Raw genomic sequence first — 16,885 nt, 5'->3', positions numbered from 1 at the left:
CAACATATTTGCATCTGTTTGTATTAATGCTTTTTCCCTCTCTGGTTATGGGTCATATTTTTTGCTTCTTTTCATGCCTGTATATTGTGAATTTTACATTGGCATTTGCTAGACTTTTGTTATATTCCTTTAAACAGTGTTGGGCTTTTTCCCAGGGTGCACTAAAGTTGCTTGGAATTTGTTGGATCTTTTCAAGTCTTCTTTTAAAGCTTTGTGAAGATAAATCCAAAGCAGCCTTTAGTCTGGGGCTAATTTTACTTTACTTTGAGGTGGTGCTTTGATGTTGCATATATTCAAGTCTTTTTGCTTTGGCTGTTAGAAACACAAACTATTTCCAGCCCTGTTTGAGCTCTAGGAATTGTTGGGTCCACTGCTTTTTGGGGATTGTTTCCCCAGCCTTGGGAATTTCTTCTCATGCATTCATAGATCAGTATTCAGCCAAAGACTCAAGGAATCTCCCTGCATATCTCTTGAGCTCTATGTGCCACCCCCTCCTACTCAGTACCCTGCTTTGCAAATTCTAGCTGCCTTTGCCTCCTTGAACTTCAGATCTCTGTCTCTTTAACTTACCCCACCCCCCATACTGTTTAGCTTCCTCCCTGGAATGAGGCCTGAAAACTGCCTCTAGGCATTAAGCTGGGGAAATCAAAGGGCATATCTCATTTTCTTTTCTTTTCTTTTCTTTTTTTGGAGACAGGACCTCACTTGATCACCCAAGCCGGAGTGCACTGGTGTGACCATGGCTCACTGGCAGCCTCGACCTCCCAGGCTCAAGCTCTTCTCAGCAACCCTCAACACTCCCCACCCCCCAGTGAAGCTAGGACTACTACAGACTTTTCTGTAGAGACAGGATCTCCCTGTGTTGCCCAGGCTGGTCTCAAGCTCCTAGGCTCAAGGAATCCTCCGCGCCCCCCACTCACATCCCCCACAGGCATGAGGGACCACACCTGACCTGGCTTACTTCATTTGTTTCTCTTCTCTCACCACTTTTTCTCCTGAATGTCTGTTGTCTAATGTCTGAAAATGGTCATTTCATATATTTTGTCCAGTTTTCTAGTTGTTTAACAAGGCAGGGTGTCTTTGTTCTTTTTTTTTTTTTTTTTTAATCCCCTATTCTGAGAAGCAGGCTTAGTTCATTTTTGCTGCTATAACAGAATGTGTGAGACTGGGTGATTTATAATGAATGGAGATTTACTGGCTCACAGTTCTGGAGGCTGGGAAGTCCAACACTGAGAAGCCAGCACCTGGTGAGGGCCTTCTTGCTATGTCCACACATGGCAGAAAGCAAGGGTGGAGAGAAAAAGAAGGAGAGAAGGGGAAAGCACATGGGGGGCTGAACTTTCCCTCTTAGAATGGCACCAGTCCCACTCAAGAGTGGAGTTGTTATGGCCCAATCACCTCTTAAAGGCCCCATCTCTTAATACAGTTACAGTGGCAATTAAATTTCAGCATGAGTTTTACAGGGGGCAAACATTCAAACCATAACACAGGGTAAATTCCATCTCCATTACTCCATCTTGGATGGAAGCAATTCTTCTTCTGAGCCGTATTTAAAGTAGGAAGAAATTTAATAGAAAACAAGTATTTGTTCTTTTTTTTTTTTCTTTTTTTTTTTGAGACGGAGTCTTGCTCTGTTGCCAGGCCGGAGTGCAGTGGCGCAATCTTGGCTCACTGCATCCTCCACCTCCTGGGTTCAAGCGATTCTCCTCCTGCCTCAGCCTCCCCAGTAGCTGGGACTGCAGGCGCCCACCACCATGCCTGGCTAAATTTTTTTGTATTTTTAGTAGAGTTAGGATTTCACCATGTTGGCCAGGCTGGTCTCAAACTCCTGACCTTGTGATCCACCCGCCTCAGCCTCCCAAATTGCTGGGATTACAGGCATGAGCCACCAGGCCCGGCCAGTATTTGTTCTTTATAAAATTCAGGTTTTGGACTGTGGTGTTTAAACCACTTAGTTGTTGTCAGTGTGTAAATTATATGTGTTGCCTGCATTGGTCTCTCTGTAGACCTGGTGGTCAAATAAGAGGAAGGACCTATGATACTGCTGTACCACCCTTTTAGAGTAAAATATATTTCACATTTTTATCATATTTTATTTGGCCCTCAGTAAAACTGGAGCGAGTATATCCATTTTTACTGTTGTGGGAACTGAGGTTTAGAACAGTTAGTTCTTGCTAGCCTCTCCTAACAGCTTCAGAAGAATCCAAAGGATTTTTATTCCTTTTCTTAGTATCATTGACTTATGGTTGCTCCTATTTCTGGCCTTTTCTTTAATCTTTTTAGTAAAATAAGCATTCTTGAATTTCACATTTCTACCTCTGGACTATATCTATCCATAAAATACAAAATTCAAATACAGCATAGTCTACCACAGTCTGTCTTAGTAACCTTTAGAAAGTAATTTATTAGGCTGGGCGCGGTGGCTCACGCCTGTAATCCCAGCACTTTGGGAGGCCGAGGTGGGCAGATCACAAGGTCAGGAGATCGAGACCACGGTGAAACCCCATCTCTACTAAAAATACAAAAAATTAGCCGGGCGCGGTGGCGGGCGCCTGTAGTCCCAGCTACTCAGGAGGCTGAGGCAGGAGAATGGCGTGAACCCGGGAGGCGGAGCTTGCAGTGAGCCGAAATCGCGCCACTGCCTGGGCGACAGCGCGAGACTCAGTCTCAAAAAAAAGAAAAAAAGAAAAAAGAAAGTAATTTATTGCTATGTGCTTTACTTTCCTCACCAATGAATATTCTCGTTTAATTATAGCCCTGGAATTATTAATATTTTGAGATTATACATGTAGAATTGCATCTACTAGTGCATTCTGAATTCTGATTGATTAATTTATATATATAAGCTTTTAGAGTGGCAGCACAATGGAAGAGAATTCATTTTTATATGTTAAGAATCTTAGTGGTGCCTCCTCATAAAAGCCAAGAATCCAGTGGTTTTTTTTTTTTTTAAACAATGTCTAAACTCTTTATTTCACCAACCAGTATTTCTGATTTTCTTCCTGATGCAGGATTTTAAAACCTTAGAAGTCTATAAATACTGCATTCAGACTTTCCACATCAAGAGAAAGGGGCCCAGGGCAGAAGATGTCAGGCCCCAGGCTGTTTTGGGTGGGAAAAGTCGCAAAGATTTCTCAACAGTCTGTGTCAGTTTTCTAACTTAATTGAAACACCTTTAAGCTCTGCTTCATCCCCAAACTTCCCCCTGTGGCGTCTATGATAGAAAAACACTCCTCTATCATATACGCCGCACAACTGGGGAGCCGGGGGGAAGGGAATGGGCATTACACAGGCAAGCCAAACTTTTTATTCTAAGCCAGAAAATGGAAATCCAATGGTTCTTTATCAAGCCTAATGTAAGATAATTGATTAAAAGAAAAATACAAAAAATCCTTAAAAACGACACCCACTTTTTTCACACAGAAACTATGAAAATTATTTCGTCAAAGCACAGAAAGTGAGACGCCTCATTGCTAATGACTTTGTAAATGCTTTTAACTCTGGAGTAGATGTCTTGCTAACTCCCACTACCTTGAGTGAGGCAGTACCATACTTGGAATTCATCAAAGAGGACAACAGAACCCGAAGTGCCCAGGATGATATTTTTACACAAGCTGTAAATATGGCAGGTGAGGATTCCTCAGGAACATTCTGGTTTTCTTCAAATTCTTAGGCAGGTGCTCTGGTCTTCAACTTAAGATTCTAGCTAGATGGTTCCCTAAAAGCAAAAGTCTATCCTTTTGGATTGCTTAGGAGTGTGTGTGTGTACATATATTAGTCTGTTCTGACACTGCTATAAAGAAATAGCTGAGACTGGATAATTTATTTTTAAAAAGAGGTTTAATTGGCTTACAGCTCTGCAGGCTGTACAGGAAGCTGAGCAGCTTCCGCTTCTGAAAATGCCTCAGGAAACTTAAATTCACAGTGGAAGGTGAAGGAGAAGCAGCCATGTCTTACATGGCCCAGCCCAAGCAAGAAAGAAAGGGGAAACATGCTACACACTTTTAAAACAACCAAGTCTTGTAATAACTCATTCACTATCACGAGAACAGCACCAAGGGGAATGGTGTTAAGCCGTTTATGAGAAACCGTCCCCATGATCTAGTCGCCTTCCACTAGGCCCCACCTTCAACACTGGGGATTACAATTCAACATGAGATTTGGGTGGGGACACAGATCCAAACCATATCAGTACACATGCATGCACTCTCACCACACACACACAAACACAACACACCTAGTAGTTTTTTTTTTAACTTTTATTTCGGAAAATTTAAAACCCACAGAAAAGCTGAAATAGTAGTATAATTAATGCTGATATGCCCTTCACCTGGATGTAATCTTAACATTTTGCCTTATTTGCTTTGCCCTTCTCTTCCTCTTTCTACACACACACACTCACATGCACACACAACTTTGTTTTTACCTGAATCATTGTGAATCATTTTACACGAAGTTTCAGATGTCATGACACTTCACCCCTAAATTCTTTTGTACAAATCTTATAAGAATAAATTATCTTACAGAACCACAATTCCATTGTCATACCTAAGAAAACTAACATGATTAATAATTCAAATGTAGTTTATATTCAAATTTTCTCAATCCTACCAAAAGTGTCTTTTATAAGTTATCTTTCCTCCTGATATATTACATTGGTTTATGGTTTCTTTTTAAAACCTAGAACAATCACCCCACCTCTCTTTTTTCTTTAAAACCATATCAGGCTGTGCTGTAATTTTTGTTTCAATCATCAAACATAATGTAAAAAACTTAAGAGGAAAAGAAAAGTCTATTACATTTACCTATACTTTTGCTTACTGTGTTCTTTCTTCCCTCCTGAAGTACCAAGATTCTTTATTGTGTCACTTCCATTTAGAGAAATTTCTTTAGCCTTTCTTTTAGTTTAGTTCTGCTGATGAAAAATTTATCATAGCTTTCCTTTTGAGAGTGTGTTGATTTCCCTTTGATTTTTAAAGATTATTTTTGCTGGATGTAGAACTCTGGTTCAACAGTTCTTATCTTTAGCACTTAAAAAAATGTTAAGAGCCCAGTCCACTTGTGCTGTAGGATGTCCCATCCATAATCAGGATTTGTCAGATTGCTTCCTCATGATTGGATTGAGTTAAACATTTTTGGTAGAAATACTACATAATCTTCATGTCAGGAAACTGTTAATATCAGTTTCCTGACTGATATTATTTTTGGAAACCAAGTTGATCACTTGGCTAAGGAAGTAACTGCTAGATGTTTCTTTATAAAAAGGTACATTTTTCCTTTTATCATTTTTTTAGCGATTTCTGGGGTGATGTTTTGAGACCATGTGAATATCCTATTTTCCAATAATCTTAAACTCAGTTTTAGCATTCATTGATCATCCTTGAAATATTAGCTAGAGAATTACAAAATTCTGGCTTTACTAATTCTATTATTCCTTCTACATTTATTAGCTAGCAGTATTCTCTAAAGAAGAGTCTTCCTTTTTTTCTTTAATTCAATGTATTATAAGCAATTACTGTCAGTATTGTTTTTGATGCTCAGATTGCCTTAAATTTGGCCAATAAGAGCCCCTTCAAGTTATATGTGTCCTTTAAAACTGTCCCCATTAATTTTTGAAAACTTATTTCATGGTATAACAAGATGTTCTGGGATTTTGTACTTTCTCTGCCCAAACCCGGAATTAAAACTACCCTGAGCTAATTTCTCATCTAATAGATTGCCAAAAATTCAAAAACCGAACAACACAATCTGTTTGCAAGGCTATAGGTGGAAGTTCAAAATGGTACAACTTCTTTGCAGGGAAATTTTGCAATATCTTAATTACATATGCATTTGTCCTTTGATGAAGCAATCTCCTCTTCATCTAAGAAAATTTCAAAAATACCAAAAAAATACATACACAAGGTAATTCTCTGGGGCATTGTATAAAATAGCTAAATATTGAAAACAATCTAAATACTCAATCATAGAAGACTGGTTTACTCAATTATGGTGAAACCAAGTAATGGAGTACTATACAGCAATAAGAAATGAATGAAGAAGGTTTCTGTGAACTGATACAGAATGATTTCCAAGATATATTTTTAAGTAAACAAAACAGTTCAAAAGCATTATGTAGCATAATATTTTTAGCTGTTTTTTAAACCTTAGCCTGTATTGTACTTATTAGCACCGAAAAGTGAAAGAGGTCTCTGCTAATTAGAATGGAGAATTAATCACCTACTGGGTTTCCTTCTTTTCCCAGGATTGCCAGCAGTGAGTATCCCTGTTGCACTCTCAAACCAAGGGTTGCCAATAGGACTGCAGTTTATTGGACGTGCGTTTTGTGACCAGCAGCTTCTTACAGTAGCCAAATGGTTTGAAAAACAAGTACAGTTTCCTGTTATTCAACTTCAAGAACTCATGGATGATTGTTCAGCAGTCCTTGAAAATGAAAAGTCAGCCTCTGTCTCTCTAAAACAGTAAACATATCTTACAAATTAAAATGACTCTTAGGCCGGGTGCGGTGGCTCACACCTGTAATCCCAGCACTTTGGGAGGCCGAGGCGAGCAGATCATGAGGTCAGAAGATCGAGAACAGCCTGGTCAACATGGTGAAACCCCGTCTCTACTAAAAATACAAAAATTAGCCGGGCTTAGTGGCGGGCGTCTGTAGTCCCAGCTACTCGCAGGAGAATCACTTGAACCCCGGAGGCAGAGGTTGCAGTGAGCCGAGATCATGCCACTGCACTCCAGCCTGGATGACAAAGCAAGACTGTGTCTCAAAATAAATAAAATAAAATAAAATGACATTCAGAGATTCTAATATCTAGAGTCAAATGGTCTTGCTCAATTCCTGTAATTAGGTTTCTTGTTAATACAGTCATTCCATGGAATTACTTTTTTAAATTCCTGTGACAATTAATAAATAATGTGTCAGCATTTAATAAGCATCCACTAAGTGTACAATACTTCTACAATAACACAAGACATCTGTCCCTCAAAAACAATGCATTCTGCCATAATGTTCATTATAAAGAGTTTACAGTAAAAATAAGATTAGGGATAAACTTTTCAAAAAGTGTATATCTGTGTAACTAAAGCACTAACAAAAACAAAAACATGAATAATCTTCTAGAGGTAACCTGGATAGCCTAGGCAGGCAACTTATCATGTGGTGAAGGCCGCCTCAGGGGTTGTTAAAAATGCATAGAAACAATTGAGTGGGATTATTGGCTTCTGAGTGCTGAGCAAAGCAGGTGGAAGAGGAACTCTGAGCACAGGAGGAAATGCAACCAGTCAGGGCCCAGAATCATGCAAATCTCAGGGGTATGCCTCTGGGGAGGAGCCCCAGGTGCAGGCACTCCTTTTATTTCCCTAAGAAAGAGCTGAAATGACTGAGAACTTTCCTTTCCTCCTTAGAGTTACAATTTTACTTCTGCTATTCCAGAGCCCATACCTAGAAGCCAGAATAACTCCATGTTACACTGAGTTCATGCTCCTATATACTGATCACAAATGAGCTCATTGATGTCACAGAAACGTTTATTGTAACCTATAACAGACCATCACAGATTGGAAACTTGGAAGATAGCAGAGCATGGTATTAGGGAAAAAAGTTCCAAAACACAAGTAACATACACTGAAAAACGTGCAGATAATTTGTTGATGATGCCAAAGAGGGGATGCGCATGGCAAGATCTTGCCTTACCCCAGATTCTCTATATCTCACGGTTTCCTTTTCCTCTTGACTGTCTTTACAAGTGTTTTTTTTATTTGGGCCCCTCGAGCCCAGAGAGGTATTAATGGAGATCTGTATTCAATATTTGACAAAATCTAATGGAAACCATCCATTTACTCATGATAAGGCTTCATCGTTGGATTTCTGTGTCTTCACTAGAACACCATTGTCATCTCATATTGATCGAGTATTTTAATCCAGCACTTACATATTGTTGATAAATAAAAATAGCTGAATTGTTACTTAATAAATTCACTTTGTTTAGAAGGAAAAAATTCTTTTCTAAATACGACGTTCATGAAGAGAAAATAATGAGTCAGAATCATCTGCAGAACCACTGGAATGTTTCATCGTCACCTGTTAGTTTTCATAAACAGTTTTCTGTCCTCTCTGAGATCCTCCCGCTCCCAAATACTCAACCGGATTAACTTTACATAAAACGTTTATGTACCAGGCTCAATAATACTCTTATAAATTTTGACACTGAATCCCTGAAAGAGGAAGAAATCCATAAGAGAGAAAATTGCATTACTTTATAGCAAGAGGAAACCATTTTAAGTTTCTTAATTTCTCAGACACCACAACATCCTAGATGGAGGAAACCATTTTAGTTGAAGGAGCAAAATATGATGTCAAAAGCAAGTACATAAACAAACCATTGCCCCAATCTGTTTTTATGTAATGAATTTTTTTAAAAAAAGAGAGATGGGCTCTCCCTATGTTGCCCAGGCTAGTCTCAAACTCCTGGGCTCAAGCGATCTGCCTCCCTCAGCCTCCCAAAGTGCTGAGATTTCAGATGTGAGCCACCACACCTGGCCAAAATAATATTCAATATTATATATTCAATATTTAATATTCAATATGCAGTGTTATTCCATATTATTTCAAATACTATTCTCTTGTTCCTGTATCTCTACATGAGCTGCACTAATAATTTGAATCTGGAAATTAAAAAGTGAAACATTTACCATTCTCATATACTGATACCCAACTAGCATGAAATGATACCTAATTTGTTTTTCTTTCCTCTTCATTTTTACTCTTAATCTAGTAGGTCTCATTTTGCCAAGTCACTGTCTGGGAATTTAAGTGACAAATGCTTTCTTTGTCTCAGCTAATTAAACTCTAAAATTATTAGCAACAGAACTTCCAGAACAGAGTGTTTTTGAAAGGTGAAGATGTCTACACGTGTAAGATGAGTTCCTTGATAAGACCTGAAAGACCAAACCAAACAAACCAAAGCAAAAGTTTGAATGAACGCATGTCAGAGTGAAAAAATGATGTGATCATAAAACATGGTGCCCTGCCACCACAGAGAGCCAAAGGAGCGAGTGGGAAAACTAGTGTTCCATAATAGCCCACAATTAGCGTTACCAAGAAAAGCACTTGAAACCCAGGAGGCAGAATGTTCCCTTTGAGTGGCTGACACCAGGTCCTCTGTGATGACATCAAACTGGGCTGTTTAAAAAAGATGGTGTGGTGTAGAAGAGGAGTGTACAAAATGACGAAAAAGTGCTTATTCCTATTAGGAAATACCTGCACCTCCTAATGTAAATAAGTAACTTTAGGATTTTAAACAGAATCTGAAGGATAGTGAAAAGAAATAAGTAGGTACTAATAAGTAGACCTCGGGATTCAGCAAGCTGTGTGCCATACCTTATTCAATTCAAAGCCAGGGAGTAAAATAATGGAATTTTTAAAATATCTCTTATTATAAATTTTCATTAACTACTTTAAATCCCCCTCCCTTTCTTTCTTTTTCTTTTATTTTTATTTATTTATTTATTTATTTTGAGACAGCGTCTTGCCCTCACCCAGGCTGGAGTGCAGTGGCACAGTCTTCTCACTGCAGCCTTGACCTCCTGGGTCCCGGCAATCCTCCCACCTCAGTCTCCCAAGTGTGGCACCACCAGGCCCAGCTAATTTTTAAAATTTTTGTAGAGTCAGGGTCCTGCCATGTTGCCCAGGCTGGTCCTGAACTCCTGGGCGCAAGCCATCTGCCCACCTTGGCCTCCCAAAGTGCTGGGATGACAGGAGTGAGCCACCGTTCCCAGCCTCCCTCCCTTTCTTCAAACATCTGGTTATCTGTACCAAGGCACAAGCCTAGGAAAAAACATATCCATTGTATTTAGAAGGACCCAGAGGAAGTTTAAAATAGAAGGCTTTCCTCTGTTATTTCATAACTTAAGCAATGTGTACACTAGAACATAAACCTGAAAATTTAATAAAGGCAAATAACACGAAAAAAAAAACACAGGCAACATTAAGTAAAAGTAATTATTACAGGATTTCAGAGGAGCTTTTTTATTTATTTTTCTTTGTACTTCAATAGAATTTAAACCCAAAAATATTTTAGGCAGTTTATTAAAAATATATTATTACAATTGTATAAAAGTAAATAGTTGAAATCTATGAAGTTATAATAAAAGTGGGGAAGAATAATAAAACCAGAAATAGATTAAAAACAAAAAATGCTTATCAGGGTATCTATATAGATGCTTAATGTTGGATAGTATATGATATGGTGGGAAATTAACTTTTGTAGTGGGGTAAGGCCACCAGATTTAAAAATCAGACAAACCTGAACTGAATCTTGTTGCTGCCATTTCTGAGCCGTGTAATTTGTCTTGAGTTTCAGTATCCTGACCTGTAAAATAGAGATAATAACCACTCCATGGGGTGGTCAGAGGGATTAAATTTAAGTGACACGCTAAAAGCACCTAGCATACCTGACAGAATAAGCACGCAATATTTTGTAGCTATAAATAAATGCATGCAATCATGAATTTAAGTCATTTTCTTATAGAGGCCTCACAGTAAACTCTTGTAGAGGCCACAATTTGGCATGTGGCCAAATTATAATTTACTGAAAGCTTATGCTAGAGACCAGCTATATATTTCCCTGATGATCTGGCTTCCTCTGAGAATAGAGTTTAAAATATCTAGAAGAACTGATAGATTTTTTTTTTTTTTTTTTTTTTTGAGATGGAGTCTTACTCTGTTGCCAGGCTGGAGTGCAGTGGCGGCGATCTGGGCTCACTGCAACCTCTGCCTCCCGGGCTCAAGCGATTCTCCTGCCTTAGCTTCCGAGTAGTTGGGACTGCAGGCACGCACCACCATGCCCAGCTAATTTTTGTATTTTTGGTAGACACGGGGTTTCATCATGTTGGCCAGGATGGTCTCAATCTCCTGATCCACCCACCTTGGCCTCCCAAAGTGCTGGGATTACAGCCGTGCGTCACCGGCGCCCGGCCACTAGACTTCGTATTTAAACAGCAGTTTCCAGAGGCTTGGAGAGATGGCTCATGCCCATAATCCCAGCACTTCAGAAGGCCGATGTAGGCAGATCACTTGAGTCCAGGAGTTTGAGACCAGCCTGGGCAACGTGGTGAAACCCCGTCTCTACTAAAAATACAGAAAATGAGCTGGGCGTGGCGGTGCAGGTGTGTTCAGGATCGCTTGAGCCTGGGAGGTGGAGGTTACAATGAGCCGTGATCGCGCCACTGCACCTCAGCCTGAGCCAAAAAGTGAGACCTTGTCTCAAAAAAATTAAAATAAGCAATTTCCTTGAGTTTTTGATAAGGAATTGGCCATTCCAGTGATCGAAAATCTGAAAGTCTTCGTGATGTGTGAACCAAATGAAGAACAGGTCTGACAGCTCTTTAAAGAATAAAGGTTCCGGGCCGGGCGCGGTGGCTCTCGCCTGTAATTCCAGCACTTTGAGAGGCCGAGGCGGGCAGATCACGAGGTCAGGAGATCGAGACCATCCTGGCTAACACGGTGAAACCTCGTCTCTACTAAAAATACAAAAAATTAGCCGGAGTGGTAGCGGGCGCCTGTAGTCCCAGCTACTCCGGAGGCTGAGCCAGGAGAATGGCGTGAACCCGGGAGGCAGAGGTTGGAGGAAGGCGGAGGTTGCAGTGAGCCGAGATCACGCCACTGCACTCCAGCCTAGGCGATAGAGCTAGACTCCGTCTCAAACAAAACAAAACAAAACAAAAAAGAGATAAAGGTTCCCCCAAAATGGCCACCCATATTCCTATGGGGAAAGTGTTTTTGACATAACCAAATTCTTCCTCATAAAAAGCAGTTCCATTCTAACATATACACATAATTCAGGCTCCAAAATAACTGTATCCTCAGTGCAATTCCTTTAACATGGGAAAAAATTTTAAGGTAAATGGTACCAACAGCCAATTAGTACATTCCTCAGGGAAAATAAGTTAATGAAGGACCCATGAGGCATCTAATTGTAAGCAATTTCACTGCTTGGTGAATCTTCCATAGTAAGTTAGTTGCAAAATGGACCTGCAGGTCAATGAATAATATGATAAAATCGGTGGCAGATATCTGCCAAAATGATAATCGGCAATTTTACCATAGTTCACTTAGCAGGGCCAATTGTCTATAGAGGCCAGTCATAGTTTAGAATACTTATCTTTCTGTTATCTATGATAGGGGTGTATACATCTAAATTACCCAAAACTGCTTTCAAGTAATAAACATACAAACTAAAAGGAAGTGAGGCTGGAATTCAGAGTTTGAAGACTTAGAATAACCAAGGATATTCTAATTCTAATACGGTACTTTATCAGAACAGTTCTATAGACAAGCATGTAAGAAAAAATATTTTTTTTTTCAAATTATGTGCAAATTATCTTCTTAGCGATAGCACTTCATTTCTCTGTGGAAATGGCCACTAGGATACCAGTAATTGGTGCAGAATTAAGATGGTGCTAATGGTAAAAGAAGTGAAGCACTATGAAGTGAAAATTAGAAGAACGTAGACCTTAATTGGATTAGAGGATAGGGGAGAATGGAGGGAAAAAAAATTATTTTTATCCTATGAAATGTTCACAGCTGGAAGAATGGTATTACCATTCATGTTAAATAAAAAGGGAAAGCAACAATAATTTGTAGGGGCTGGAGAATTCTACAGGCAAATGAGAGGCCTAACAGGCAGAGGAAAAAGAGGCAACTAAGTAAGATGGAGTTTTGGGAGTCAGAGCATAAATAATGAAGTCTTTATATTTGGTTCCTTTTTTTCCCGTGTTTTATTATTTTATTATTCTGCACCAATTACCTGTTATCCTAGTGGCCATTTCCACGGAGAAATGAAGCGCTACCACTAAGAAGATAATTTGTGCATAATTTAAAAAGAAATAGATTTTTCTTACATGCTTGTCTATAGAACGGTTCTGATAGAGTACTGTATTAGAATTAGAATATCCTTGGTTATTCTAAGTCTTCAAACTGAATTCCAGCCTCACTTCCTTTTAGTTTGTACGTTAATGACTTGAAACCAGTTTTGGATAATTTAGATGTATATACCCCTATCATGCATATATACAGCAGTGAACACCCACATACCCACCACCTATTTTAACAGGTTTTCTTTTTCTAATTACAAAGGTAATGCATGTTCTCTGTAAGAAAGGAGAAAAAGAAAAGCACTATAAGAGAAAAAAAAAATCACTTGTCACCTCACCATCTGGTATGTATATTGTTAAAATCTTTAGACAAAATAAATATGTTGGAGTTCATCTAAGCAAAAAATGATTCATGAATCAAGAGCATTTGGAACCAGAAGAGGTTCTGAGAACTCTAAGTAGTAGCACGAGCAGTGAGCTTTTATAGGCTGAATACAGAAGCGAAGTAGAGAAATCATCTGATTGGCTACAGCTAGATATTTTCCTTACTGGGGCGTGGTATGATGAGCCATTTGCCTTATTTGGGTATGGTCTGATGAGAGGTCCCTAACCATATAACCAGTTGGTTGGTTGGCTGTTTGTGATTGGCTGAGGCTTTGTTTTTGTTTTTGTTTTTGTTTTGAGGCTGAGTTTTGTCTCTTGTTGCCCAGGCTGAAGTGCCGTGGCACTATCTCGGCTCACCACAACCTCTGCCTCCCAGGTTCAAGAGATTCTTCTGCCTCAGCCTCCCAAGTAGCTGGGACTACAGGCACCTGCCACTACACTCAGCTAATTTTTCTACGTTTGGTAGAGATAGGGTTTCACCATGTTGGCCAGGCTGGTCTTGAACTCCTGACCTCAGGTGATCTGCCCACCTCGGCCTCCCAAAGTGCTGGGATTACAGGCATGAGCCACTGCGTCTGGCCTTTTATTATTATTATTATTATTATTTATTTAAATTAAATCAGTTACAAGAAATGTTTGCAAGTTAAGTTCCTGTGTGCTTACTTAAGAGCTCTGGGTACAGAAGCAATCCCATGAAAATGGTTTCCTGCTTGTTTTGCTTAAATAATATGTATATGCTTATGTAATTATATGTATTTTATTAATAAAATTGGTGTGGCTGGGTGCTGTGGCTCACGCCTGTAATCCAACACTTTGGGAGGCCAAGGCGGGTGGATCACAAGGTCAGGAGTTTGAGACCAGCCTGGCCAAGATGGTGAAACCCCGTCTCTACTAAAAATATAAAAATTAGCCAGGCTAATTTTTTTACAGTGGCGGATGCCTGTAATCCCAACTACTCAGGAGACTGAGGCAGGAGAATCGCTTGAACCGGGAGGCAGAGGTTGCAGTGAGCCAAGATCACGCCACTGCACTCCAGCCTGGGCAACAGAGCAAGACTCCATCTCAACAGCAACAACAACAAAATTGGTGTTATACTTCACACAGTTATGCAGGCATCACCACTTGATTCCAGAACTTTCTCATTATTTCAACAAAGAAACTCTGTACCTATTAATAATCACTCCCCATTCCACTCCTTCCACCTCCTGGCAACCACAAATTTACTTTCAGTCTCTGGATTTGCCTGTTCTGGACATTTCATACAAATGGAATCATATAGTATGTGACCTTTTGCATCAGGCTTCTTTACTCAGTACAATGTTTTCAAGGTCTATCTACGTTGGAGCATTTATCAATATTTCATTGCTTTTTATGACTAATATTCTGATGGGTAGATACATTACATTTTGTTAACTCATCATTAATTGATGAACATTTGGGTTGTTCCCACTTTGTTGCCATTATGAATAATGCTGCTATGAGCATTCATGTACAAGTGTTTCTGTGAACATATTTTCATTTTGCATGGATATATACATAGGTGTGGGATTGCTGGGTGCTATGGCGAGAATGTATTCCCCAAAAATTCATGTTAGAAAGTTGGTCCCCAACACAGCAGTGTTGAGAGGTGGGACGTGAGTAAGTCATGAGAATTCTGCCCTCATGAATAGATTAATTCACTCATAGATTAGTGGATTAATGGGTTAGTTATCACGAGAGTGGATCTGTTATAAAAACCTGTTTGGTCCTCTCACCATGTGATGCCCTGTCCCTCCTCAGCACTCTATGGAGAGTCCTCACTGGCAAAAAGACCCTCACCAGATGTGATCCCTCAATCTTGGACTTCCCAGCCTCTAGAATTATAAGAAATAAATTTCTTTTCTTTGTAAATTACCCAGTGTGTGGTATTCAGTTACAGCCACAGAAACAGACTGAATCATAGGTAACTGTTTAACTTTTTGAGGAACTGCCAAACTCTTTTCCAAGGTGGCTGCACCATTTTACATTCCCACCAGCAATGCATGAGGGTTTCAGTTTCTTTACATCCTTGCCAACAATTTTTGTTTTTTCTTTTTGATTATTGCCATCTCAGTGGGTGTGAAGTGTATTTCATTGTGGTTTTGATTTGCACTTCTCTAATGACTAATAATATTGAGTATATTTTCATGTGTTTACTGGTCATTTATATATATTCTTTGGAGGAGAAACTTCTCTTCAAATCCTTTGCTCATTTTGAATAGAGTTATACGTCTTTTTACTGTTGAGTTTAAAAGGTTTTTAAAGAAACACATATTGTAGATACAAGCCCTTTATCAGGTATATGATTTATAATTGTTTTCTCCCATTCCGTGAGTTGCCTTTTCACTTTCTTAATGCTTTTCTTAGGAGCAGGAAAGTGTTCCTTTTTTGTATTATTATTTTTTTGCCACACACGTCAGGGGAAAAGTTTTTCAGTTTAATGAAGTCCAATTTATCTGTTTTTACTTTTGTGACTGTTGCCTTTGATATCATATATCACATTTATCTGTAATAATTGTCAGCAAATGATACGAGGAAAGGTCCTAACTTTTATTAAAAATACCACATAACCCAGTACCTGTCCACACTATTATTCTAGTCTAAATGCTTCTGTGTACTCAGGTCTGATTTGGGGCCATTGTTGAAGCTTTGTTGGTTTTTCTTAAGGTGAGCCCAAAGTAGCCTGATTATAACATTCAAAAGAAACAGTGATACCTACAGTTTTGCTATTGCCCTACCTTTGTATAAACAAGTATCTTGCAGTCTAAAGCATGTATTCAATGTCTGTTAAATTGAATTAAATTGAAAACCAGTTTTAGGGAGGAGAAATGTGAATAATCATAGAGTAGCCAACACTGTGATCCAGCCTTGTTCACACTGTTTCCATTTCTGTTGAGGTCATCTCTGTTCTGAGCCAAAACTGCTCTTTCAACACTTTTTTTTTTTTTGAGACAGAGTCTCACTCTGTCACTCAGACTGGAGTGCCGTGGCGTGATCTCGGCTCACTGTAACCTTTGCCGCCCGGATTCAAGCAATTCTCCTGCCTCAGCCTCCCGAGTAGCTGGGATTACAGGCACCTGCCTCTGTGCCTGGCTAATTTTCTTTTGTGTTTTTAGTAGAGACGGGGTTTCACCAACTTAGCCAGGCTGGTCTTGAACTCCTAGCCTCGTGATCCACCCGCCTCAGCCTCCGAAAGTGCTGGGATTACAGGCGTGAGCCACCATGCCCGGCCTCAACACATTTTCAATACAATCATGGTAATCATTAGTTTTGTTTGTCAAATATTTCCAGTTCTCTCCAGTTTCAGACCCTCCTGTGGTGAGGTGGGATCTCGTGTTTCGTTCCAGCCAATGCATCGTAAGTGGAAGTGCCATGTGTCTGGGCCAGAGTTTGCTAGGTTGATATCTTCTAGGGTTTTCTTCTCCCTCCAGCAATGTTCAAAATGGTGGCTGCTCTATCAGCCCAAGCCACTGAGTGACTAAGTGTCAGAGAGCTCTGTCAACCTCATGGATGGGTAGCACAAGCGAAAAATAAAACTTTTTAAAATTTTGTTGTTTTAAGCTGCTGAATTTTGGGGCTAACATGGCCCATCCTGAGCAGTCTACCAGTCACT

At 39.5% G+C, this 16,885-nt stretch overlaps 1 protein-coding gene and 1 long non-coding RNA gene across 3 annotated transcripts in view; one reads left to right on the top strand and one right to left on the bottom strand.

Moving 5' to 3' along the window:
- The window catches only part of LOC105478773 (glutaminyl-tRNA amidotransferase subunit QRSL1), a 35,991-nt gene extending 29,178 nt beyond the window's left edge, over positions 1-6,813 (top strand). Inside the window, exons 10-11 of the mRNA XM_011736405.3 lie at positions 3,424-3,629; positions 6,245-6,813. Of these exons, the coding sequence (XP_011734707.2) occupies positions 3,424-3,629; positions 6,245-6,465 (427 nt within the window). The 3' untranslated portion in view covers positions 6,466-6,813. The remainder of the gene's footprint in view (positions 1-3,423; positions 3,630-6,244) is intronic.
- Positions 1-16,885, bottom strand: part of LOC139363345 (uncharacterized) — a 47,663-nt gene that overhangs the window by 17,687 nt on the left and 13,091 nt on the right. For both annotated transcript variants that reach the window (XR_011623493.1, XR_011623494.1), the window contains exon 3: positions 10,302-10,367. This is a non-coding gene — a long non-coding RNA (uncharacterized lncRNA). The remainder of the gene's footprint in view (positions 1-10,301; positions 10,368-16,885) is intronic.

The sequence above is a fragment of the Macaca nemestrina genome, chromosome 5 (assembly GCF_043159975.1).
Source record: "Macaca nemestrina isolate mMacNem1 chromosome 5, mMacNem.hap1, whole genome shotgun sequence".
Classification (NCBI taxonomy): domain Eukaryota; kingdom Metazoa; phylum Chordata; class Mammalia; order Primates; family Cercopithecidae; genus Macaca; species Macaca nemestrina.
This window is presented reverse-complemented; position numbering and strand designations above follow the sequence as displayed.